General features: G+C 40.7%; 1 protein-coding gene and 1 long non-coding RNA gene across 9 annotated transcripts in view; one reads left to right on the top strand and one right to left on the bottom strand.

Annotated features, from left to right (window-relative positions):
• The window catches only part of Nup153 (nucleoporin 153), a 64,132-nt gene that overhangs the window by 34,083 nt on the left and 3,447 nt on the right, over nt 1–26,602 (bottom strand). Inside the window, exons 2-5 of one of the 8 annotated variants that reach the window (XM_090356338.1) lie at nt 25,351–25,632; nt 23,034–23,099; nt 17,916–17,972; nt 1,083–1,308 (exon numbers count right to left, since the gene is read on the bottom strand). In XM_090356338.1, coding sequence (XP_090212464.1) covers nt 1,083–1,308; nt 17,916–17,972 — 283 coding nt within the window. In that variant the 5' untranslated portion in view covers nt 23,034–23,099; nt 25,351–25,632. Of the gene's footprint in view, nt 1–1,082; nt 1,309–9,351; nt 9,415–16,157; nt 16,665–17,915; nt 17,973–23,033; nt 23,100–25,350; nt 25,633–26,602 lie in introns of those variants that run through there. The other 7 variants (XM_090356337.1, XM_090356339.1, XM_090356343.1 and 4 more) reach the window with 7 other exon arrangements.
• LOC150048357 (uncharacterized) overlaps nt 16,871–26,602 on the top strand; it is a 53,553-nt gene continuing 43,821 nt past the window's right edge. The window contains exon 1 of the long non-coding RNA XR_016539325.1: nt 16,871–17,070. This is a non-coding gene — a long non-coding RNA (uncharacterized LOC150048357). The remainder of the gene's footprint in view (nt 17,071–26,602) is intronic.

Raw genomic sequence — 26,602 nt, 5'->3', positions numbered from 1 at the left:
ATGCCCAGGCCCTGAGTTCAAGCCCTAGGATTGTCAAAAATACAAATAAAAGTAAGTACTAATAAGTATGTAAGTTATAACTGTCATATACTGCAGGCAGGAAAGTAAGATAGTACAGCTAACTAGAAAAGGGTGGCAATCCCTCATTGCTAACATAAAAAAGAGTAATTATGGGGATGGGAGTTTGGCCTAGTGGCAGAGTGCTCACCTAGCATGCATGAAGGCCTGGGTTAGATACCACATACATAGAAAAAAGCCGGAATATATCCTGAATATGGCAGGTGCATGGTTTTTATTGTATGAACTCAATGCTTTAAAATGCAGTCACTTAACTACAACATTAATGTGGGATAACCCACATTAGATTGACTAGACAGGAGCCCACTACAGTTACACTCAAATTCACATAAGACAGACTTTTTAACTTTTCTTTTGCCAATCCTGGGCCTTGAATTCAGGGCCTGGGCACTGCCCTTGGCTTCTTCCTCAAGGCTAGCACTCTACCACTTGAGCCACAGCACCACTTCCAGCTTTGCTCTGTATGTGGTACCGAGGAATCGAACCCAGGTTTTCGTGCATGCTAGGTTAAGTGCTCTAACACTAGGCCAAACTCCTGGCCTCACTTTTTAACTTTTTTATACTGTTCCTTTAGCTTCAGGAAATAGTTTAAGGCCTTCCCTCCCCCATTTTTTATTTGAGATGGAGTCAGTATCAAACTCTCAAACTTAGTTAAGCAATTCCATCAGCTTACCCTTCCCATCAGCTAGAACTACAGGCATATACTACCGTATTCAGCTTCTACTTTTTTAGAAAGCTTCTGCTTTTTTGGAAAACATGTGTCTTTCCACAGACACATGACCAATACCGTTAGTATGAAACTTCAAACTCATTATCTAACATCAGTATGTATTCTTACCTGATTCATCAACCCTTCTTCATGAATAGACAGCTGATAAGTAAAATATACCGAATGTGGCTTTTGTACTCCTTGATCAGATTTTTACCACAGCAAGGTGATTTAACATTTTTTTTTTAATTAAGGGCTTTGCACGCACCCCTAACAAAATATTCATACTAGTTACCTTCTGTATTGCCAACTGCTGGCTCAGGGGTGATTCTCCCATCATTAATATTAGAACTTTCCTCATTAGCATAGATCATATGGTCATCTTCTCTATTTTCTGACCAGTGTGGTACTTCATTTACATCTGTTGAACAGCTACATGCATTTTCATTCTTGTTGAAGTATCTTTGTAGCCAACCTGGCACGATGTTCTTAACAGATTCTGTAACTCTACTAAGAATGCCCTGTTGAGAAAAAATAGATAATTTTAGAAATGCCTAAGTACCTACCAAACTGAGGATGCAGTTCAGTGGTAAAGCTCTTGCCTAGCAAGCTTGAGGGTTGGGTCACCAACAACAAAACTATCAAATAGCTGGGCACCAGTGACTCTTGCCTGTAATCCTAACTACTCAGGAGGTGGAGATCAGAAGATCACAGTTGCAAGCCCGCCCAAGAAGGAAAGTCTCTAACATTCTTATCTCCAATTAAACACCAAAAAGCCAAAGATGGAGCTGTGGCTCAAGTAGTAGAGCACTAGTCTTGAGCACAAAAACTCAAGAATAGTGAATGCCATGCCTTGAATTTAAGCCCCAGGACTGGCATGTGTACACACACACACACACACACACACACACAAACACCAGCCCGCAGGCGCGATGACTCACACCTGTAATCCTAGATACTCAGGAGGCTGAGATCTGAAGGTCAAGGTTCAAAGCCAGCCTGGCACAAAAGGACCTGAGACGCATCTAGAACAGGTATTGGGGCCAGGAGTTTGGCCTAGTGGTAGAGTGCTTGCCCTAGCATGCACAAAGACCCAGGTTCAGTTCCTTGGTACAACATATAAAAAAAAAGCTAGAAGTGGTGCTGAGGCTCAAGTGGTAGAGCTCTAGCCTTGAGAAAGTCCAAGGACAGTGCTCAGGCCCTGAGCTCAAACCCAAGACTGGCAAAAACCAAATAAACATATATATATATATATATATATATATATATATATATATATCTATATCCTGTCAGCCGAGCGCGGTGGATCACGCGTGTAATCCTAGCTACTCAGAAAGCTCAAATCTGAAAATCAAGGTTCAAAGCCAGCCCAGGCACCTGAGACTCTCACCTGCAACTACACCCTATAAAATGGAAAGTGGGGTTTGGCTTAAGGGTAGGGAGGTCACCTTGAGCTAAAGAGCTCAGGGACAGCGCCCACACCAAGTTCAAGCCCCATGACCCACAAATACACACACACACACACACACACACACACATCCTGTCAACAGAAAATGTAATGGAGGTAACTGGAAAAGCAATGTGATTTTTTTTTAAGTATAAGCAAAAAACAGTATTATTTTGAAGTGCTTTCCAAACTGAAATTTTTAACATATCTACAAGGTAAGCTTTCTAACACTCTTTCCCTTTTCTACTCGTTTTTTCCATAGTATTGACACTTATATGACAGCATTAGATAACTTGAAAAACAACCAGAAAACAAAATGAGCAAGTTGGTAGATACAATAAGGCTGGTATAGTGCTGGATGTCTGTAACTGCTGCTATTTAAAGCTCAAAACCGAGAGGATTTCAGTTGAAGTAGTAAGACATGCTGATGGTATGGTTCAAGTGATGGTACTAACAATCAGATATCAGAAGCAAATACCCAAAACAAAATGAAACTCAAAGTCTGTGAACAGTGTTTTTAGACTTTCTTTTGTCTACACTAAGTTTAACAAACTTATTAAGTTTGAGCTATGAAAAGCTTAGTACAGGAAAATTGAAGTGGAACAGAGTTCCTAATGGCACAATGATAAAAGACACTTAAGTTTTAAAATTGAACTGCAAACATTAAAACATTCTTATAGTATAGTAACCAGATATATACTTTTGTAGGTTAAATGACCTGATCCTAAGATATTAATAAAGTTAAATTAAGCTTAACATACTGTAATATTAATGGTACTTAAAGAGTGGTCCCTTTAACACTATTTCAGGTTTCATGTGGTCTTACTAAAGATAAAGAGCAAAATAAGACCCCCATCTCTTTCACTAAGCCTTTCCAAATGACTGCGGAACATGCTAAAGTTTGAGAACCATAGTACAGTTAAGGAGATCAGGAAATTAAGATTCAGTTTAGGATAAGCCCCTTTAAAATACCTGAATAAAATCATACAGATTTTTTAAAGGTTTAAACTTTCGTCAGCCAGTTATGGTGGTACATACCTAAAATCCACCAAGAAGGGATAAAGCAGAAAGATCACAGAATATGACCAGTCAGGATATATACACATCAAGACCCTGACAACTGGGCATGAGTGACTCATAACTATAATCCCTGATACTCAGGAGGCTGAGATCTGATGATGGAGGATGGAAACCAGCCTAAATAGGCTAATGAAACTCTTATTTCCAATAAACCAGCAAAGCACTAGAAGTAGAGGCAACTGGTAAAAGCATAAACCTCAGCAAAACAACAATTTTAAAAGTACAGAGCCGAGTTCAAGCCTCAGTACCAGCACAAGACTGACTTCAAATATAAAACAAAAAAATGAATATATGTAGGCATGAAACACTAGCAACTAAAATGTAACTAAAATACAACGAATACATCTTCAGACCAGAAAATCAATTTTAGGATGACTATTTTAAATTGTGCTGTATACAATGAAGTTTGCATATTGCCATTTGTCATTCAAGTCAATTACTGATCAAATGCTGTGTACAAGGATATAGCAGTAAACAAGTCTCTGACGTCTTGGAGCTTAAGGAAAAAAAAGCAAGGAAACAAAATATGTAATACATAATATGGTGATTAAGTACCATGAGTGAAAATAAAGCAAAAAGGCAAAATGAGATAAGCATCCAAATAAACATGCGCCTGCAAAATGAGGAATGAGCAATGCATGATCCTCCTATTGCACAAAGACCCAACACAGAAACATGCATAGGCTGTTCCAGTTCTGGTAACTGTTTTTAATAAACACAAAAATCTAATAAATCCTTCAAAAACCCTCATTATTCACCCCATCACTTGTGTACTCATTTGCTCTGTAGCTTACACATCTAGTCACAATAAAAGGACTAAAGTTATAGTAGTTCTTAAAGTGTAGTCCTCAAACCAATAGTGTTAAGAGTTACACATGAGGTTTTTAAGGCAAATTTTTTAAATAAGTTCAAGATGATTCCTATGCAAATTAAAGTTGAAGACCTGGTTGGGAAGGAAAAAACTGGGAGAAAACAAGAGGGGACATTGTTTAAAAAGAAAAGTACTCATTACCTGATTTGTATACCTCTGTACAACACTTTTATAATTTAAAAAAAAAAGGAAGCAAGGTGCAGTGGCTCACGCCTATAATCCTAGCTACACAGGAAGCTGAGATCTGAAAATCGCAGTTCAAAGCCAGACCGCGCACTAAACTCCATGAGACTCTTATCTTCAATTAACCACTCAGAAAATCAAAAGTAGTGCTGATGCTCAAGGGGTAGGGCAGTAGCCTTGAGCTGAGGAAGAGCTCAGGGACAGCCCAGAGTTCAAACCCCATGACCAAAAAAAACAAAAAGAACAAAAACAAAAAAAAAAAACATTTCCTTATACAAGTTTCCCTTGACCATAGAAGTGTCAATATGGGGGAAGGGGAGGAAAGTGGGGACAAAAGTATGGGAAGGGGTATCAATGTGTGAGAAGTAATGCACCTACTACATGAGGACAGTAACTGTGACCCCTCTATACATTACCCTAGCAATAGAAAGCAAAATATATGTGGTACCGAGGAATTGAACCCAGGTCTTCGTGCATGCTAGGCAAGTACTCTACTACTAGGCCAAACTCCTGGTCCTGTTCAGGAGTTCTTATACAAGTTTTTCAGGTCATTACAGGAATAAGGCAAATCAGCTTAAAACATGCCTTGTAATTAAAAAGTACTACCACCCAAGGGGGAGAAAGAAATCCTGAGAAAAAGTTCACAAGGGAATGAACACTCAAACTTTACTTTTAACAGCCTCCCATCAGAGGCTTCAAGCAACAAACATTACAGCAATAACTTGATACAGAAGAAAACTCTCTCACCCTCCAAGTCTATGACAATCATTTCCTTATATGTACCATATGTTCCAATGATGGTAAATTTGTCCAGCAGATGGTAATTACAGTCTGTCCATGGCCTCTTATACAGCATCAGATCTGGGAGTGCTGGCTTGAGGTTTGACAGTGCAGATTAACTGCTGCATGGGTTTATCTACAACTGTACTGCTCAAGTAACATCTTAGCATCTTTTCTGTGTATTCTATGGCAAACTACTAAAAACAGCAATAAATCCAAAGCCCCCAAATAAGCAACTTAAAGGGTTAATAATTTCATCTTTAGCAAGTATTATTTTTGTTGCTTCACTGTATTCCTTACAAAAAGAATTTTTTTGAAGTTACCCAAGAGTAGGGTAAAAAAGAACCATTCTCTAGAATAAAAATGAGTTAACTAGAAAGACAGCCACCCTAAAAGAGAAAATTAATAGAATTCTTAGAAGAAAACAACAACAAAAAATTAAAATCCACCTATGACTCTATAGACATGTTTTATTTCATAAATTGTTTCTATGACATATAAACCCTTAGCCTAATTTGGATTAAGTTATAAAAACTAAGTCCCAGTCATTGTATGTAGAGATTCCCTTCTTGAACACTTGTTTGTTAAACTTGTCATTGGAAATATGATGTAAAAATCAATGTTAATAAATTCTTTAATAAAAAAATTAAATCACTGTGTGGGAATTAAGGCACCATTTATCTGGCAAATATCATGTAACCCTTCTATTAATTACAATAAAAATATATTAAAAAAGAGCAATTAAAGGAAAGAGAAATGATAGCTGTAAGGTGAAAAGTATGGAAGAGTAAATTGAATTTCTACTATGAGGGTCTTGATAAGATAAAAAGCAAATATATTACCAATGAGAAAATAAGAGCTATTGATAATCATTGCTAATGATTAGACTTTGTGAAAAATGAAATAAAGAATGTAGTTGAAAATCAAAAAAAAAAAATTAAAATCCCCAAAATACCCTGTGTGGCACTAAAGCAAATTATATACTAAGTCTAAGAATTTAAAAAGTGAATTTTGCCTGGCGCCAATGGCTCAAAGCCTGTAATCCTTGCTACTGGGAAATCTGAGTATGAGAATTGCAGTTCAAAGCCAGTCCAGGTAGGAGATTCTCATCTGGAATTAACCACTGAAAAATAGCTGGAAGTGAAGCAGCTGCTCAAGTGATAGAACATTAGTCCTAGGCAAAAAAAAAAAAAAAAGCTAAAGAACACTTTCCTAATCCCTGAATTCAAGCCCCAGGACCAACACAAAAACAAGTATTAATATTTGATTTTTTTTTCTCTTAGTACAGAATGATATTGAGTTTTGGCGTTTTCGTTTTTTTGTGGGGGGGGGGGGTAGTCAGTGAGGCTCGAACTCAAGGCCTGAGCACTGTCCTTAAGCTTCTTTTACTCAAGGATAACACTGTATCACTTGAGCCACAGCACCACATCTTCTGTTTATGTGGCACTGAGGAATCAAACCCAAGGCTTCACGAATATTAGGCCGGCACTCTACCACTAAGCTACATTCCCAGCCCAATATAGAGATTTTTAATGAGGATTGCATTGAATCTGTATACTGCTTTGGGCAGTATTGACATTTTTATGCCATTCTGTCAATACAAGAGCAGGAAGTTCTTTCCATTTCCTATGTCTTCTTCATAAGCCTTCTTTATAATTTGCTTCTTCAGATTTTAGTAGTTTTCATTACAGAGGTCCTTTATATGCTTAGTTAGACTGAGTCCTAGGTTTTTTGTTGTTGTTTGTTTTCTATTTTCCAGTCCTGGGGCTTGAACTCAGGGCCTAGGCACTGTCCTTGTCCTCAAGGCTACTGCTCTTACCATTTGAACAACAAAACCACTTCTGGCTTTTTCTTTTATGGGGTACCAAGGAAACAAACTCAGATCTTCATGCATGCTAGCTACCACTAGGGCATGCTAGCGGCCCTAGGTCTTTTTTTTTTTGCAGACTACTGTAAATGGAGTTTGGCTAAGTTGATTCCTAGGTCTTACTTCCCTGATAAAAGCTACTGATTTTTATAGATTGATTTCACACTCTACTGCTATGTTTACAAATTAGCTCTAGCAGTTTAGGGGAGGAGTTCATAGCTTCTTTATGATAATGTCCTCTGCATATAGGGATAATTTTATTTCTTCCTTCCCTATTTGGATCACCTTTGTCATTCTCTTGCCTTAAACTATCACCAAGAATCAATAACCTAATTAAGGAGAAAAATGAGCAAATGAGTTAAGCAGATTCATAAAGAAATAAATGCTCAACATATTTGGCCACAAAGAAAATGCAAATCAAAACAACACTAAAATTCCCCAACACCCCAGGTAGAATGGCCATCATCAAGAATATAAACATTGGGCCGGGAGTTTGGCCTAGTGGTAGTGTTTGCCTAGCATGCACTTAAACCCAGGTTTGATTCCCCTGTACCACATACATAGGAAAAAAGCTGGAAGTGACGCTATGGCTCTAGTGATAGAGCTCTAGCCTTAAGCTTGGATAGGAATGTTACCTTGTTCAACATACTCAAACTGCCCTATGATCCAGCAATTCTGCTCTTGAGCATTTATTGGAAAGATTATATACTAGGATATGGTAAAGCTACCAGCAAAACTATGTTCATTGCAATATTCACCATAACCAAGGTATGGAACTAGCCCAGATGCTCCTCAAAGGACAAATCAAGAAAGCGTGGTATGTATACAACAGAATTTTACTAGTCCATTAGAAAGAACAACATTGCCAAGAAATGGAATAACCTGGGGAAAACTGTGTTAAGTCCAGTCAGGCCCAAACAGATATAGATAAATGTCATATATAAATACATATACCAGGTATAAATATAGATGACTGACATGTACATGAGTGAATTTTTAAACTGAAACTGATTAAATTTACTAATCTGTTATTTTTTAATTTCTTCCCCCCAAACTAAGGTCTCTTCATTAGACAAAGCACATCAAAAAAGTAACTACGGTGTACAATAAATATCCAACTTGGGGACCGGAAGTAAATTGAACACAGTATAGTACATATATACATACATACATAATATCAAGATCATGAGTCAAGTGCTGAAATGAAACATATTATATTCACTGTGTTAAAACAGAAAAAAAAATGGCTTAGAGTGCTTGCCAAACATGCCTGAAACATGGGTTCATTCCGCAGTAACAGAAAATGCCAGAAGTGGTGCTGTGGCTCAAGTAGTAGAGAGCTAGCCTTGAGCAAAAGAAGCTCAGTGACAGTACCCAGGTCCAAGTAAAATCCATTTCTAAACCAATAGCTGGGCATAGATTGTATATGCTTGCCATCCCACACTGTACACATACTATACAGCTATATGGTAAAGAAGTTCACAAGAAAGAATCTTGGGCTTAGTAGGATGGTATCTCAGTAATAATAAAAAGCCTAAAAAATAGGCTGATCAAGTGTCCAGGCAGGATATAAGACAATCACAAAACATGGTAAGTGAAAAAAAGTCTGGAGTTTGGCCTACTGGTAGAGTGCTTGCACAAAGACCCGGGTTCAATTCCTTGGTACCAAATACATAGGAAAAAAAAAGCTAGAAACAGTGCTATGGCTCAAGTGGTAGAGGCTCTAGCCTTGAAAAAGCCCAAGAACAGAGCTCAGGCCCTGAGTTCAAGCACCAGGACTGGCAAAAAAAAAAAAAAAAAAATCAAACAAAAAAAGTCTGGAGGTATGGCTCCAGAATCGAGTTAACAGCCAGGCAACTCAAGGTTAACAGTTCAAACCTAAATAATCCCAATATTCAACATTTTTTTAAAAGACTAGTACTCAGATTCTAAAATCTCCTTTTTCAACTAATTTCACTAGATTGCTAATCATAAATACCAAATGCAGTTTCACTTTTTTCTGGCCCCTGTTTTCTCAATTTTAGCTTCTTCAGTTGTTTACCTGTCTTTTGTTCCCTCCAATAGAAACTCTACAGAACGTTGAGATTCTATCTAGTTATAAAACTACATAAGGGGGTTGGAGATTAAGCTCAGTGGAATAGCACTTGGCCTAACAAGTGCAAGGTCCTGAGTTCAGTCCTTGGCCCTAGGAGGAAAAAAAACAAACTATATAAGGTGGTTTTTTTTGGTTGTCCCTTTCTCCCTTTCTCTCTCCTCCTCTCCCTCTCCCCACCCCTTTCTTCCCCTCCTTCTATTTTGAGACAAGTCTCATTTAACATCCCATACTGGTTTCAAACCTGTGATCCTTCTGCTTTAAGACTCCTGAGTTCTGGGATTACAGGCATCTCATCATTCCTGGCTATAAAAACATCTATAAAAACAAATGGTGGGGGGGGAGGGAAATGGGGACCATGTCATGAGAAAGGGTATCAATATTTGTGAGGTAATGCACCTTCTATCTGATGAATATAATGTAACCCTTCTATTAATTACAATTTTAAAAAATGAAAAAAATGGTAAGGGCTGGGAATGTGGCTTAGTGGTAGAGTGCTTGCCTAGCATGAATGAAGTCTTAAGTTCACTTCCTCAGTACCACATAAACTGAAATTGCCAGAAGTGGCGGAAGTGGCACTGTGGTTCAAATGGTAGAGTGCTAACCTTGAGCAGAAGCAGCACAGGAACAGTGCCCAGGCTCTGAGTTAAAGCCCCAGAAGTGAAAGAAAAAAAAAAAGTGGTAAAATTCCACATACCACTCACAAACTTCAGTACTTGAATTTTCAAATAAATCATTTTAATAGCAAAACTTCTACATTATGTATCAATACTTATTTGACACTATAAATTAAGAACAAGTAATTATTCCAATTATATGGTAGTCATACCAATTCTAATTTCCATAGTCTTGAATTTAACGCCCAAATACAAAAAGTATTATCCTAGATGTCAATGAACAGCCAAGTTTACCCTATTCAATCAGTCCAGGGGCTGGGAGCATATCCCAGTGGTAGAGTGCTCGCTTTGCATGATTCCTCAGTAACCCACATACATAGAAAAAAAACAGAAGTGGCAATGGAGGCTCAAGTGGCAGAGCACTAGCCTTGAGCAAAGTGTGTTCAAGGACAGTGCCCAGGCCTTGAGTTCAAGCTCCATGACTGGCAAAAAAACAGAAACAAAACAATCAGTCCAAGTCCAGCAGGGCACATGGTGGCTAATGCCTGTAATCCTAGCTACTCTGGAGGCTGATATCTGAGGATCAAGGTTAAAAACCAGCCCAGCACTAAAGACTGAGACTCTTATCTCCAAGTAGAAAAAGGGAAATGAGGCTGTGGCTAAAGGGGTAGGGCCGTAGCCTATGCAGCAGAAGTGCTTAGGGACAACACCGAGGCCCAGGGGTAGGGTGGGAGCCTTGAGCTGAAGAGCTGAGGGTCAGCACCCAGGTCCAGACTTCAAGCCCCATGACCCACAAAAAAAAATAAAAAAATAAAGGTCAGTACAAGTCCTATGGCCACTAGAAATACTCATCTGCAAAAAGAATCAAACATCTACCACTGTACAAAATTTTTACCACCTTCAAAATACACATACATACACATATATGGAGTTCAAGCACAAACTGAGCTTAGTGAGACTGGGTCTCAAAAAATAAAAACAAAAAAAGCATTTTAAAAGCTGAACAAGATGGCAGAAGCACTGAGTCAACCCAAATTACACAATGAGTTCCAGGCTATATGGTGAGAAGGCTATAGTAAGACCTCTCCTTAAAACAAGCCAGGCTAGGTGGCTAATCCTGTAATCCTCACCACTTGGTAACCAAGGTTTGGGGGCTGAGGGAGGAGAATTGTGGATCAATGATGGAGGGAAGTTTGCAAGACTCCATATTATCCAATGGCTGGGTGCAGTGGCACATGCCTGACATAAAATGAGAGGCTTCTTTTTTAAAGGGGGGAGGAAGGGGTTAGGAGTGTGGCTCAAGTGATAAGAGCGTCTGCTCAGCAAGAATGAAATTACAAGCTCATGTCCAGGAACATGGCCTAGTATAGAGTGCTTGCCTAGCATACAGGAAGCCCCAGACACAAAAAAGGCCGAAATGGGGCTGTGGTTCAAGTGGTACAGGGCTAGACTTGAGAAAAAACCAAGGACATTGCCCAGGCCCTGAGTTCAAGCCCAACAACTGTCAAAAAAAAAAAAAAGAGAGAAAAGAAAAAGAAATTGCAAATTCAAGTCCCAATTATTATCAAAATAATTTGAAAATATGAAATTATTACAACTTTTTAATAACTCTACACCTGGTGAAAATTGTTTTAATTAGTGTTGGACATTTTTCTATGTCACATGTCTACAAGAAAAGTACTAAGCTGGGTGCTAGTGGATCACACCTGTAATCCTACCCAGGAGGCTGAGGTTTGAAAAATCATGGTTCAAAGCCACGGCCTGCTCCACAAGACTATCTCCAATTAACCACCAGAAAACCAGCAGTGGCTTTGCTCAAGTAGTAGAGCAGTAGCGTTGAGCTGAATAGCTTAGGGACAAGGACCCAGGCCCAGAGTTCAAACACCATGACTGACAAAAAAGAAAAATAATAAGCACTAAAGAAAGTGGCAATTGTGTTAAGGCTTGGCATGATCACTTAGTAACAAAGATCTTTAAATCCAATACAGAAGTTTATAAGGGGAGGGGTGGGGGAGTATAGCCTAGTGGTAGAATGCTTGCCTGGCATGCATAAAGCCCAGGGTTCAATTCCTCATTATCACATACACAGGGGGGAAAAAAGCCAGAAGTGGTGCTGTGGCTCAAGAAGTGGTAGAGCAGAAGCCTTGAGAAAGTCCAAGAACAGTGCCAGTGTCTTGAGTTCAGGCCCCAGGACTGGCAAAAAAATGAAAAGCTTGTAAGGACTAAACTTGAGGAGAAGGACTCAAAGGCAAGCAAAATGCATAAGCAATTTTAGAACACTGTAATTCAATGACCCTATTTCATAACAATTACTTTAAATGAGTCCTATCTAATCAGCCTGAGGCCTCTGGCAGGCCTCATATCAACACCCTCTGGCCTCCACCTTTCAAGGAACTAGGATTACAGGCATGTGCCATCATGCCCCACCCAGCCAGATACTATTTCAAAAACTTTCTTTCTGAAATGATTTTTTGTTGTTGTTGCCAGTCCTGGGGTTTGAAATCAAGGCTTGAACACTGTCCTTGGGCTTTCTCAAGGCTAGAGCACTACCACTTCTGGCTTTTTCTCTGAATGTGGTACTGAGGAATCAAACCCAGGGCTTAATGCATGCTAAGCAAGCACTCTATCACTAGGCCAAACTCCCCACCCTTGAAAAGATTTTTATTTAGAATGAATTACTGTGTTGACCTCATAATGATTTTCATTTTACTGATAATAAAATTAAGCAGAATTTAATTGTTCCAAGTCTGGGCAGAAAGGGTTTCAAATTTCCGTTTCTATATTCACTGACAGTATTAATTGTGTAGGAAAAAGCAAATAAATACAAAAGTCAAAACTACTCAGTTCCATGTGGCTCACACGTATAATCCTAGCTACTTACATGTTAAGAGGATCATGGCTCAAAGCCATCCCAGGCACTAAAGTCTGTGAGACTATCTCCAACTAACCAACAGAAAACTAAAGTAGCAACTGGCTCAAGTGGTAGAGCACTAGCCTTGAGCTAAAGAGCTCAGGGACAGCACCCAGGGTCAGAGTTCAAGACCATGACCAACCAAAAAAGCAAAAACAAACTACTCAGTGACTTCTGCAATGAGTTACTTGCTCAACCTGAACTACACCTCCTTTCCAATACTGAAACACTCTTTAGCCATCAGATATCAAGCAAAACATACTTGAAGCACAGTACCAAGTATACGGTATCAAACAAAACCCCACATTATCACAAAAACCAGGGTTCATTAAAATAAGAGGCACTGAATCCTCTGCATGTTCTTATATAGCTAATAGGTTTTTTTGTTGTTGTTGTCTTTGTGAGTCATGGGGCTTGAACTCTGGTCCTGGGCACTGTTCCTGAGCTCTTCAGCTCAAGGCACCACCCTACTCCTGGGCCATAGCTCCACTTCCCATCTTCTAGTAGTTAACTGGAGATAAAGTCCTTTAGTACCAGGATAGGCTGGGAACAGCGATCCTCCGATCCCAGCCTCCTGAGTAGCTAGAATTACAGGCGTGAGCCTAGGGTTTTGTTTTGTTTTGTTTTGTTTTTTAACATCTTTCAAAAGGTTGTAAGAAAAAATAAAAATGGTTAAGAGAGGGCAGAGGATGTAACCCAGTAACAGCACTTGTCTAGTAAAGGTGAGGCCCTAGGTTCAATCCCTCACACTGGAAGGGGGAGAAGGGGAATGGTAATAATAGAACATAAAGTTTCTGTATATTAAAAAAATTACTCACTCTTGACCTAAAATATTGATGGGTGGGATAACTCCCCAAGCACTTCTCCCCCTATTTCAACAGTGATACTGTAAATAGCTTAGTTATAAAATAAGAAAAACATCTATCATCTATCCTGATTCTAGGAGGGTTAACAGTTGATTTTCTTAGATCCAAACCGTGGGGGGAAAAAAAGCCTACTGAACCTCACCCTCCACCCAAAAGGGCAAAAGGGCAAAAATGGTTCTTCTTTTACCAGAAGATGGCAGTAGGTTCTTTCAAAGGCAGTTCTGGTTTGCCCATGGGCTCAAAAAAAATTGTGGGGCTATTAACAGCAAACAGCTTGTTAGCTGCCAAAAAAAAAAAAAAAAAAAGGATAAACTGAACAGCTGACAAGAAGTAACCACATTCTCTTCAGCAATGTGTTCAGTCTCAACTAGAAAAAGTAAACCACTCCTTATAAAAATCTGATTACAAGTTAAAGGAGTGAACAGAAGACATGAAAATTATTCCTGCTTCTAATTTTTTTAAGATATTCATTCCCCTCAGGTAAGCAACAACTTCAAGATGAGGATCAGCAGTTAAAAGGAGAAAAATGATCCATTTTAGACATTTCCCAGAAGAGCTAAATCTAAACAGGAAATTATAAAATCAGCACACATACAGAAGTCACAGGTACCCACCCTGTGATTGCCACTAGTTAAGGTGACTAATTAGCCTGATAAGCGATGGCAAAGATCCATACCTAACAGTGCCAAACCTTTCATTCTTTCCAGTCTACTATATGTATGTATGTATGTATGTATGTATATACATATACAAACACACATATAAATAAAACCAAGGGTTTCATTTTACCTCCCAAACTTAACAAGCACATTCGTATTAAACATGCCATGTCATGAAGCTCCCTGCTATGCATGATGACTCAGCAGCTGCTGCAAAACATCCAGTTGACAACCTAGCTAGCTAGCAGATAGCAATCAGGTCCACTAAAGCTGCAGCTAGGAATAAAAAAATGTTCTGCATTTTAGGATAGGAAGTGTGTAAGTCAACAAAATAGAATAACCATCGATATATTCCTGAATTAATTTTCTTTGGCAGTTCTGTCCAGTATGAAAAAAAGACTACAATGTCGACCAAGAAAGCCCTACACAACTGTCATCCGGATTCAAAAGCTAAAATATATTTTATCTTGTAATTACACAAATTTTTCTTCTGTAGGTAGCACAAGATGTAAAAAGGCAAAATGATTTATTCTTGTAAGAAATAGAAAATGTGTATGTCTAACTTCTATTCTAAAAGATAATAGTCAAGTTTATGGCCTGTATTCTTTATCTGAACTCTAATACCTTGCTGCTCCTCACAAAAAAACTGAAAACTGAGGATTCTGTACATATCTGTGAGGAAGTGGTTAATAATCCCAAACCGGATCATAATGGCAGGGAACTACTGAAAACAAAAACTACCTTTACTATTCAAAACATTCCCAAATCTTTACTTTTAAAATGTTTTTAGGATAACAAAACATGCATTTTATTATCCCGAATAAAAATAAAAGTCTACCTTAAACAGTATGCAACAAGTCATCGGACCCTTTTGGTTTTAAACAAGTTTTAAGACATACACTTCCCACTTTAGGATCATGAAGAAATGTTACAAATGGCCTCATTGAAATTGCTTAACCTCTTTAATTCTAAAAACCAACTTTTTAAAACTGTTATTTTCTCAGAATCAAACGTGTACAGCTAGAATAAACTCCTTTTCGTAAAGATATGGTGGCTAAATTATAAGATCACCAACAGACCTGGAGTATCCAAAGCACCTATACTTCAAGACTATACCCCCCCCCCCCCAATGTTATTCAAGTATTGAGATCAGAGCTGGAGACCCGAACAGTTGTGGAGAATGGCCGATTCCGGCCTCCAAAATAAAGGGGGAGGAGAGAAGCAGGGAGGGGAGAGTCACGCAGCAGAGCAAAGACGTACGGGTGGAGAGGGACTTTTAAAACGTCCCAGTGCCACGGTAAAGTACAACCCAGTTTGTTTTGGGATTTTTTTCTGGGGGGGGGGGGAGGCGGAAAAAAAAAATCTATGGCAAGTTTTCTGTTGGAGAGAGGCCGAGGTGGGGGAAGAGGGGGGAGAAGAGAGCGAGGATTCCTTAATAGGCTGAGACTAAGTTATTCCTCTTTCCGGGTAACAGCGCCTCCCCCTCAATTCCCTCTGCGTCCCAAAAGCAGATTACTCCCATCGTCAGTTTTCCCCACACAAACTTGAACCAACCGCAAGACGAGAGGAAAGGGGGTAAAAAAAAAATCACATGAAATGTTACAGAAAGACGGGCTTAGGTGGCTCCAACCACAGCTCTTCCTTTATCCCTGGCGAAGGCCTAGCGGCGACCCGCCAAAAGAATAAAGAAAGAAAGAATCCCGACTGTCTGAAGCCAGGTTTTTCTTTTCCCGCCCAGTGGCCCGCCGGGGACTCCCCAGGCCTGAAGGGCTGGAGCCACACGTGTGCGCCGCGGGGCCCGGCCGGTCCCCAAGCCCACTTCCGTCGCCTCCCCCCCACTCTGCGGCCTGAGCTCCCGCCGCCTCACTCGGGCCTTTCCTTGAGGCCCTCCAGTCCTCTCCACGTGGGGCGCCGCGCCGCCTCCCCCCCCCCAGCCCAACCCCACGCCCTGCTGACTTCCCGACCCCGCCGCTACGCCACGGCGGAGGAACCCGTACCTGGTGCTGGGGTCGCCCCTGCTGGTAAGGCTTAATTGGCCCCTGGTGGCAGCGCCGCGTCCGGATCTTGCCGCCACCGCCCCCTCCTATTCCTCCGGCTCCGGAGGCCATGGCGGAGCCTGGGCGTCTTCCCGCTCACGGGCGGGAGAGGCAGAGGCGGCGGCCTTCAGGCCGCCCCCGCCCGGCCCCCGGCCACCAAGTCCGGAGGGGCCGGCCCACCCCGTAAGGCACGGACACCCGACACACCGAGAACCGCGAGGGTGCGAGCGGGAACCGAGAGGGCGCGCACGCCGGCGGCCGCGGAGGGAGGCGGCGGGTGAGGCCGGCGGTCGGGCTCCGCTCCGGCCACCTGGCGCGGCCCCGCGCGCCGGTGTTTGTCACGGTCTCTATGGAGATCTCTCGCGGGCGGCTCGAGCCGCTCCGGGGGCTGCTGAGGCCTAACTCGACCCGCCGGCTGATGGAGGTTCTTCTTCCGTCGCCCTAGCCGTCGCTGCCGCAGTTGAAGCCGCCGGCGCCGCCTACCCCTTCCCTCCCCACCCCTCCCCTCCCCTCCCCTCTGCGCACAGCGCCCGCCCCGCCGCCGCCGGCGTCGTCGTCCCTGCAGTCGCCGCCGCGGTTGCGCCTATTGCCGCTGCTAAGGCCGCCGCCGCGGTCGCGAGCCAGGACGACGTCACCCGCCGGCGCCCGCGTCATCACGCTGCGACGAGGTGACAAGCCAAGGAAAGAACGGCTGGTGGAGCCCGCGCTCTTAGCCGCGCAGCACTCTGGGAGACGTAGTTCCGCGCAAGAATACGGATTCTCGGAAGGGCAGGCAGACGCGGAAGGACATCGCGCACCGGCTGCCGGGCACAAAGCCCGGACTCGTTTGTTGGCTGTAAATTTAAATTCTAAGAAGGCATTTAGGGTTTAAAAGGTAACGTCTTTCTCTACTTCTTCTCATCAATTAGATCCGCAGACAGAAAGTAAACGCTAAGATATAAGTGCTAATGATCACTTATTAAAGTGGAACAAAAAACACACTGCTGACTAAACAATGTCCAAGATCCCTGGGCCTAAAGCAGAATTACAAAATGTACACAATTTCATTAATCTTTCATTAGACATATAAACGCTTTGTTGTCTAACACACACAGCTAGAATTCTAGCTTCACCACCCTTATTTGACCTTGGATGACTCAAAACCTGAGCCTCGAGTGTTTTTCTCTATAATATGGGAACTTAAATGTCCACCTCATAAAATTGTTGTGAAAATTAGGTGTAAGCATCTAAGCAGAGCAGTTGGTATTTCTAGTCCACGGTATGCAAGAGAAGCCTTTGTAAATGGCTACAATTATAACGCATGTCGTCAGTTCACATTGGGGGTAACTAATATAGTCCTAGTAATAAAGTATATTAAAAGGATACATTTCAAATAGACAGCATTGTGTTTAGGACAGTGAATACCGTGAGCCACACTCAAAAGACTGAATCCACAAAGTGTAGCTTCCACAAGGTAACAGAAAGGTCTGGACGTGGTTGGACCAGCCCTGCCCTCCTTTAATACGAAAGAAATAAGCGCAGGAACGTCGTTGGCAGGGGAAGTAGGGCAGGCAAAGCCAATATTATACCCAACTTTTCTACCAGAGTTAAAACAAAGTAGAAAAATGATTAGGAAGAAGTGTCTACTGAGAAAACCTGTAGACTTATTGTTAAATTTGAGATAATTATTTTAAAGTTTATCATAAATTTGTAACTACATAATTAAAATCTATCACTTACTAGCTGTATAGCCTTGGGGAAGTTACTGATCCTCTTTCTAAGCTTCAGTTTTCTCATCTGCAAATAGAATGAATATTTACCTCAATAGGGTTTGCTGAAAGGATTAATGTATGTCTAGGTCATAATCACTGCTCCCTTAGGAAGCATCTAATATCAATCAGAAGTCAACTACAATGTACTCCATTTTTACCATCTCACCCCCAAATCACACAAACTAACCCACTGTTTAAATCATTAATTAAATTATGAAATGAAAATGATAGAGCTTTGAACTTGGAATGTTTTTCAGTACATAAACTTTAGGTGGGGAACATTTGGGTACCTGATAAAATAAGACAAATGTTCTTGATGGCTGCAACAGCCATATGCCTGAATTGATCATTTTGTATGACTTTGAATGATACTACAAATGTTCAGTGTCCCTTGGTAAAATGTTTCCCAACAATGAAAGAATCATGCATGGCAGGGCACAGTGGCCCACACCTGTAATCTTAACTACACAGGAGGCTAAGATCTGAGGATCAAGGTTTAAAGCCAGCCCATGCACAAAGGGAACTGAGGCACTTATCTCCAACTAATGTCTGGAAAATGGGAAGTGGGGCTTAGCTTAAGGGTGGGGGTATAGCCTTGAGCTGAAGAGCTCAGGGACAGCACCTAGGCCAAGTGCAAGTCCCATGACCCACAAAAAAAAAAAAAAAGAATCATGCATGCTAAAAGTTACTTTTAAAAAACTACTTATTCTCCTGTATCATGCCCCTCACCCCATCATTAACTGGCCCCTAGATCTCCAAATTGGGCACATACAGTAGAGTGGAAGCCACATTGCATCTTCTTTTTTCACCCTCCAGAAACAAAATTTCCAACAGAAGAAATTATCTCCCTCTTGGCAGGGACATCCCTTACAGCCAGACTTTGAAAGGAGCAGATTTGTAAAATAATTTGGCTAGAGCAAGCTGTGGTGGTTCATTCAGTATTAGGAAAGCTGAGGCAGGAGGATTGCAAAACTGATATCAGTCTGGACTATATCACAAATTTGAGGGCAGCCTGGGCTACATAGAAAAGCCCTGTCTTAGGGCTGGCAATGTGGCTTAGTGGTAGAGTGCTTGCCTGGGCATGTATGAAGCCCTGGGTTTGATTCCTCAGTTCCAGGATTGGCAAAGAAAGGAAGGAAGGAAGGAAGGAAAGAAGGAAGGAAGGATATCACATCTTAAGCAATAATAATAATGATAAAAGTTCTGGGCCGGGAGTTTGGCCTAGTGGTTAAAGTGCTTGCCTAGCATGCATGAAGACCCGGGTTCGATTCCTCGGTACCACATATAGAAAAAAGCCAGAAGTGGTGCTGAGGCTCAAGTGGTAGAGCTCTAGCCTTGAGAAAGTCCAAGGACAGTGCTCAGGCCCTAAGCTCAAGCCCAGGACTGGCAAAAAAAATAAAAATAAAAATAAATAAAAATAAAAGTTCTGCCAAACCTAGACAAAAACTTAGGAAGATTTGTAGAATTTGAGGAGATAAGGAAAAATCCACACCCTTCTTAGGCTTGTTTGCCCCACTTCACAAGTAGTTCACTGAACTAAAAATTTAAAGGAACAATAATATAATCCCACATTCCATTGATTCATTGAAAGCTATAGAAGAGAAAGTATAAGAAAGAAGGAAATCTGAATTAAACACGGAACCATTTTTTTTCCTTGCCCAAACAGTATAGTAAGAGACATCTCAATTTAACTACTCAATTCTCCCTCTTCGTCTTTTCAGAACAAACTAAAGCTTTAGACTAAATGAGTTAACTAAAATATAGTAAGGTTTTGGTTAACCATACCTATCACATTATTCCAACTTGCCATAAAATTGTTCCTCTTTTAGAGTATATATACTAATATCCACAATGCTTTTAGTACATAATGAATATAAGAAACATATAGTTTAAAGCACATATTTAATCATTTTTGAATGAAAATTCAGTTTGATTGTATGAATTTCAGTAAGAAAAATCCCATCCTAACATTGAAGATAATGAATCATCAACATAGTACTAGTTGGGTTCTGGTGTTAGCATTTGACATGTAACTGAACATAACTCTAAAATAATCTCTGTCCACATAGCACACAGTAACTTTTTACCAAATTATCTTAAAGGTGAATGCATTATGATCTTTTCATCATTCTCATTTAACAGTAATAATTCACCTTAAAAATTCAACATTATGGGGCTGGGAGCATGGCCTATGGTAGAGTGCTTGCTTAGCATGCACAAATCCCTGGGTTTGATTCCTTGGTACCACATAAACAGAAAAGGCTGGAAGTGCTGTGGCTCAAGTGGTAAAGCACTAGCCTTGAGAAAACTCAAGGACAATGTCCAAGCCCTGAGTTCAAGCCCCAGAACCTGCAAAATTTAAAAAAAAAATTTCAATATTATAAATTCTGCAGCCATGCTATTCAGGTATATTAGAAAATTGGAATCATCAAATTTCAATTATATGAAGCTGCAACTTGTCCAAAATTAAATCTTCCCTAACTTACTGTTTCTTTTTGAAAGTAGTCTACTATTCACATGGAAACCACACTACCTACCTGACCACCACTACCATGAAAAGGGCACAACCTGGGGTTTGTTTAAATTTATCTCAATAGTGGATTGCTACAGAAACAACATTACCTGGAATCTTTTTTTTTTTTGGCCAGTCCTGGGCTTGAGCTCAAGGCCTGAGCACTGTCCTCAGACTTTCTCAAGGCTAGAGCTCTACCACTTGAGCCTCAGCACCATTTCCGGCTTTTTTCTGTGTATGTGGTACAGAGGAATTGAACCCAGGTCTTCATGCATGCTAGGCAAGCACTCTACCACTAGGCCAAACTTTCTGCCCCTTCCTGGAAGGCTTGCCCAAGCCTTCTGAATCAGAATCTACATTTTAACAAGTTCAATACCCAGCACTACAGAAAATTATGGCACCAGAATTTATTAAGGATAACCAAAATATTAAGTGCCTGAAACCAACTTATTAATCATGAAATACTGAGTACATATATTTTTAAATATTTATGAATTTCAAAATATCCTTATATTTCTTTTCATTTAGATTTAGTTCAGGAGAAACAAAAAGCATATGTATAATCCAAAATTCAAGAAGCTACAAGCAGAGAGAAATTTATTCTACTTGCACAGAACTGTAAACATTTTTCTTTATCTTAAAAAATATTTTTAAGGAAGCACTCTCAAAGGAATATTTTCTTGAGTCTGAGCTAGCATCTCATCTAGAATGCTAGATGAAAAAAATCAATTGAAAATAAAATTTATAATTTCACTTCTTAAGCTATAAGGGCAAAAATTGCAGTAGCTTTCTACCTGACAGACCAGAAAACCAAAATTTGCTGGCTTCTAATAGTTTGACTTCACATAGGATCTATGAAACCAAGACAATAATCAGATACAGGATTTTCTCTAAACATTATGTATGTAAAAGTCCTATTTTATAGACATTATGATCTAAATATTACCTGCATCTGGTCATCAGAATATTCTTTCCACAACATATATACAGTTCTACTGCAAGGAAGGCCTAAAACACTTGTAAAAACCAAAAGTGGAAAATTATGCTAAAAGACTTACATTCATTTCCTCATTTAGCTGAAATAGAAACACATTTGCTTACATGAACACTTACAGGTCAAGGCAAACTAATCAAATAACCAAAGATTCTGAAAAGATCAAGCTTATGAATTCCCAGTCCTCATTCATCTACAACAACCAGCAACTAACAGTTGATAAAAGGATAAAAGGATAGTTTGTAAAACATTTAGATTTTTCTTTTTATTTACAGTAAACTAAACAGTTGTCAATTACTACTACCAGAAATGGAAATCTGAACTTAGTGCATCCGTCTTCTCTCATCTCATATAGATGGAAGAGCTTACTTCAGTCAAATAATAATAGAGTGGTTAAGATTATTTCCGCCAGGACTTATGTATCACTCAGGACCTCAAGATGGCTCAGCTTATTTGAGTCCATGGTAAAAGCAGGAGTATATCATGAGCTAGAAACAGGGTTCTTCAAACCAAAAAGCAAACAATGAAGAACTCTTCAAGTATTCTATAAACCAAAGCTAAGTTAAAGTATCATTCTATATTCTACATATTACAGTCATTCTACATATTAACACAGGTCCATAGCCAATCAAACCAAAGTCAACTCATTGTGAAAAACCTTCTTACCCAGCTAGGGAAAATGATGTCTATTTACAAAGGTTGAAGTTGTACCAAATGCGTATATGCTACAGAGTAAAAGTGTCAGAGCAGACCATAGATCTCCACAGGAACAAACAATAGCTTCCACCAGCCAATTAAACTCAAGCTATGCCTGCAATGCCTTAAGTTAGTAACCAATCTCTTTTCACTTGCTTGGCCATGAAATTTCATCCCATCTGTAGATTGGCAGTGACTCCTAAGCAATGCCAATGGACCCATCCTTTCTGTTGAAATGCTGAGACCAATGTTAACATCTTTCTGGCTAGCACGTTCTTCCCTCATGGTAGAGTCACACAGAATAACAGTTTCTCCGAGAAGAATTAGTTATCTGCTGAGATTGAGGTAGCCAACCTACAAAAGAAGTAGGCAACCAGGAAGGAAAACCACTTTTCTCCTTCCTGGCTAGCAGTTGAGATCTGCTTCTCTTTCTCTCTCTGCTCCTTATCCTGTGTGTCTACCTTACACATCTTCAGACCTCAGCCACATTCCTCTCCAGTGCTGGTCTTGCCATTTTCCCTAGTGATGCTCTCCATCACTAACTTTTATTCAAAGCCCTCTGGAAAGCATTCAAACCTGAGAGAGAAGAAACGATGCAACAGTTCTGAGAATCAACAGTCCTGACCGAATTTGGATCTTAGAAAATTACAGACTGGTTCTCCCTCTGCTTCAAACAAAACAGGTCAGATTATTTGTTTAAATTTCCCCTGACTATGTTCTGCTGAAAACTTCCTCTGTAGGCAAGCAACATAGGAAAGCAAGAGGAAAGGTTGAAGGAGTGATGTAAGAGAAGAAAGGGAGATGGCCAACAAATAGTCCCTACCTGCCATTTCTGAAAACACTTAAAAAAAGGTTAGTCAGGCCCATGGCTGAGCTAAACTTACCTTTGGTGTATTTTCAAGTCAGTCTTGTGGGTCCAGATTGGTTCTTTGTTGACCCAAATTCAAAAGCTGTGAAACAAACAGAGGGATGAGTGATATCTTACAGAAATGGTTCTGCAGAAGCTCAGAGTGTCACTTACTAGTGTCATAAATAATGAAGGGCTAATAAATAATACATTGGAAAGAAAAGACCCTCCTTCTCATCACTCCATGTCTCCATAACATTGTATATCCACAGTGTCAGGCACGAATTGGATAAATACATCTTGAAGGGGTGAATGTTTATTCATATAATGTTTTGTTATTCCTATTTTTCATTTATTTATTTGTTTATTTAGCCAGTCCTGGGGTTTGAATACAGGGCCTAAGCACTGTCCTTGGGCTTTCTCAAAGCTAAAGTTCTGCCACGTGAGCCACAGCACCACCTCCAACTTTTTTTTTTTTTTTTTTTTTTTTTTTTTGCCAGTCCTGGGCTTGAGCTCAGGGCCTGAGCACTGTCCTTGGACTTTCTCAAGGCCAGAGCTCTACCACTTGAGCCTCAGCACCACTTCCGGCTTTTTTCTATGTATGTGGTACCGAGGAATCGAACCCGGGTCTTCATGCATGCTAGGCAGGCACTTTAACCACTAGGCCAAACTCCCGGCCCCTCCAACTTTTTTCTATATATGTGGTACCAAGGACTAGAACCGAGTGTTTAGTGCATGCTAAGCAAGCATTCTACCATTAGGCCAAACTCCCAGCCCTGGTTTTTGTTCTGATTTTTTTTCTTTGCCAGTTCTGGGGCTTGAACTCAGGGCCTGGGCACTGTCCCTGAGCTTCTCTTTGCTCAAGGTGAGCACTCTGCCACCTGAGTGCTTTTCTATGTATGTGATACTGAGGAATCAAACCAGGTCCTCATGCATGTTAGGCAAGCACTCTACCACTAGGCCAAACTCCTGGCCCCAATTCCTATTTTTCTTAAGCAAATTTCTGCATCTTGGGGAAAAAAAATCCTTCAAAGTCAATTTTGTTAAAAATTACCATTTATTGTTTTTCTATTTAAGTTTTAATTTGTTATTTTATAGTGCTGAGTTTCAAACCTAGTCTTAAGTATACCAGGCAAATGCTAAATACTGAGCTGCAACCCCTGCAAATCCCTTTCCTTTTAGTCATAATGTTCCTCAGGCTATGTACTGTCCCATCAGAGGTACATAGTAAAATCACTTTAGTGTAATCAGATCAACGTATTTATTCCCCTGAGGGATATTACCAAAATAGTAGCTGTGAACTAAAGACAGAAAGATATGAACCACGTTTTGAAAATAGACCTTCGAAAATAACATTCAAAGCCAGGCACTCCTGTAATCCTAGCTACTCAGGAGGCTAAGATCTGATGATCATGGTTCAGAGCCAGCCCAGGCACTAAAGACCATTAGATTCTTATCTCCGATTAATCACCAGAAAACCAGAAGTGGTGCTGTGGCTTAAGGAGTACAATGGTAGCCTTGAGCTGAAGAGTTCAGAAACAGCATGCCCAGGTCCAGAGTTCAAGCCTCATGACCAACAAAGAAAAAAAAAAAGGAAGAAAAAAAGCATTCACCCAAAGTTGACTATATCGCAACCACGTGTTCTTCCAACAGAAATGTGATAACATAGTCCTTCTAGAATAAATAGATGCAGTGTTGCTTTGTTTTTAAATGTTTTGATTAGTTATGCATGTAAATTCCTTTTTTTTTTCCTTCAGTTGTGTGGCTTGAACTCTGGGCCTGACCACAGTCCCTGAGCTCTTCATCTCAAGTCTACCATCCTATCCCTTGAGCCAAGGGCGTCACTTCTGGTTTGCAGGTTAGTTGGAGATGAGAATCTCATGGACTTTCATGCCCAGGCTGGCTTTGAACCAAGATCCTCAGATCTCAGCCTTCTGATTTGCTAGGATTACAGGCATGAGCTACCAGCACCTAGCTATAAATTCCTTAAAACAAAAACAAAACTGTATTACATAGATGACTCTTCATTTTATACAGTTTGTCCGGCAGAGAACAAAAGCTTCAGATAAATTGTCCTGGTCTCAAGTCTAGCTCAGTGGGATTGCACTCAGAAGTCACAATTAGAGAAGCTGAAGACAATTTAATGAGCCTTCAGCAGAGGGAACCACTTCATTTTTCAGGTATAAGTAAAATTTAGTCCTTCAGTATGAAGGACTAGGTTACAAAATTTATTCAAGAGACATACACAGATCTGAGGTTATAAATGCACAAATTATGTCCCCCAGTAATTGCAGTGTCTAAGCAGGATATCTAAGGAATACAATTTGTGCAGCTAGCCTTTTCCGTGCAGATACCTTGTATTCATCCCTTTGCTCCAGAGGTGGCAGGCCTCACCTGCAGCTTTAGGCTGAGCTAAGGCTCCAAATTCTTCTGGCACCACTTTGCCCTTCCTTGTCCATGTTCTTATTCCACTGAGAGTGTGCTGGGTAGTGGATGAGGATTCATTCTGCCACTAAATCCCACTGTCTTTCCAGATTCTTCCCCAGGGAAAGGCTCACAGTTCCTCTCTAGAAAATGCAAGGTAACCTGGATCCACTGGGCTTCCTTCCTCCTCAGCCATCTTTCTCTAGCAGTGCCTGCAGAGAGTTTTATGTGTATAAATTTCTCCCTCCCTAAGGTTATGGATTTTAAACAACACTGAAAGGTTAGTCTTTTCCACACTGGCCTCTATTTCTTACCTTCCCTCCCTCCCTCCCTCCCTTCCTCCCTCTCTCCCTCTCCCTCTCCCTCTCCCTCTTCCTCTCCCTACCCTCCCCCCCCCTCTGAACTCAGGGTCTGGGCACTGTTCTTGAGCTTTTTTTCCCCCTCAAGGCTAGGGCCCTGCCACTTTAGCCACAGCACCACTCCAGACATTTTCTATGTGTGTGGTATGGAGAAATTGAACCCAGGGTTTCCTGCATGCTAGGCAAGCACTAGGCCACACTCCCAGCCCTATTTTGATGAGATACTGAGCATTTTTCCATGGGAGAGAAGATGGGAGAATAAAGAGAAAGGCATCCTACTCAACTGATTTTAAATATCCTTGTGCCTTTTTGCCAAGGCTTGAGCTGAAAAGTACTGCCTGATTAACTTTTGACTTTCCACATCATTCACAAATCTAGCGATTGCATCTGATGGGAAACACTGAAACTTGGATTATCAGGCCACATTGTGTGTGGGGGGGGGTGTGGGGGTGTGTGTGCCTGGGAGGTCCTTGAGCTGTTTTGTTCATGGTTATCTCACTACTGCTTAAGGCACAGCTCCACATTTAACATTCTGGTGATTAATTGGAGATGAGAGTCTCCTGGACTGGCTGGCTTCAAACGATGATCCTCAGATCTCAGCTAAATCAACAATCTAGCATGGAGTTCTACCCCAAGCCCTAGTAATCTGTTCTCTAACAAATCCCTTATTTCCCTCCTGCTCCCCCTGCCCCCCGTACCCCCAGGACTGGTGTTTGAACTCTGGGCCTTATGCTCTCACTCAGCTTTTTTTTTTTTGCTCATAGATAATACTCTATCACATGAGTCACACTTCCAGTTTTGGCTTTTTGGTGGTTGATTGAAG

The sequence above is a fragment of the Megascapheus bottae genome, chromosome 22 (genome assembly GCF_031878675.1).
Source record: "Megascapheus bottae isolate mThoBot1 chromosome 22, mThoBot2.hap1, whole genome shotgun sequence".
NCBI lineage: Eukaryota > Metazoa > Chordata > Mammalia > Rodentia > Geomyidae > Megascapheus > Megascapheus bottae.
The sequence above is the reverse complement of the archived record's forward strand: the minus strand, read 5'-3'. Positions and strand labels throughout refer to the sequence as shown.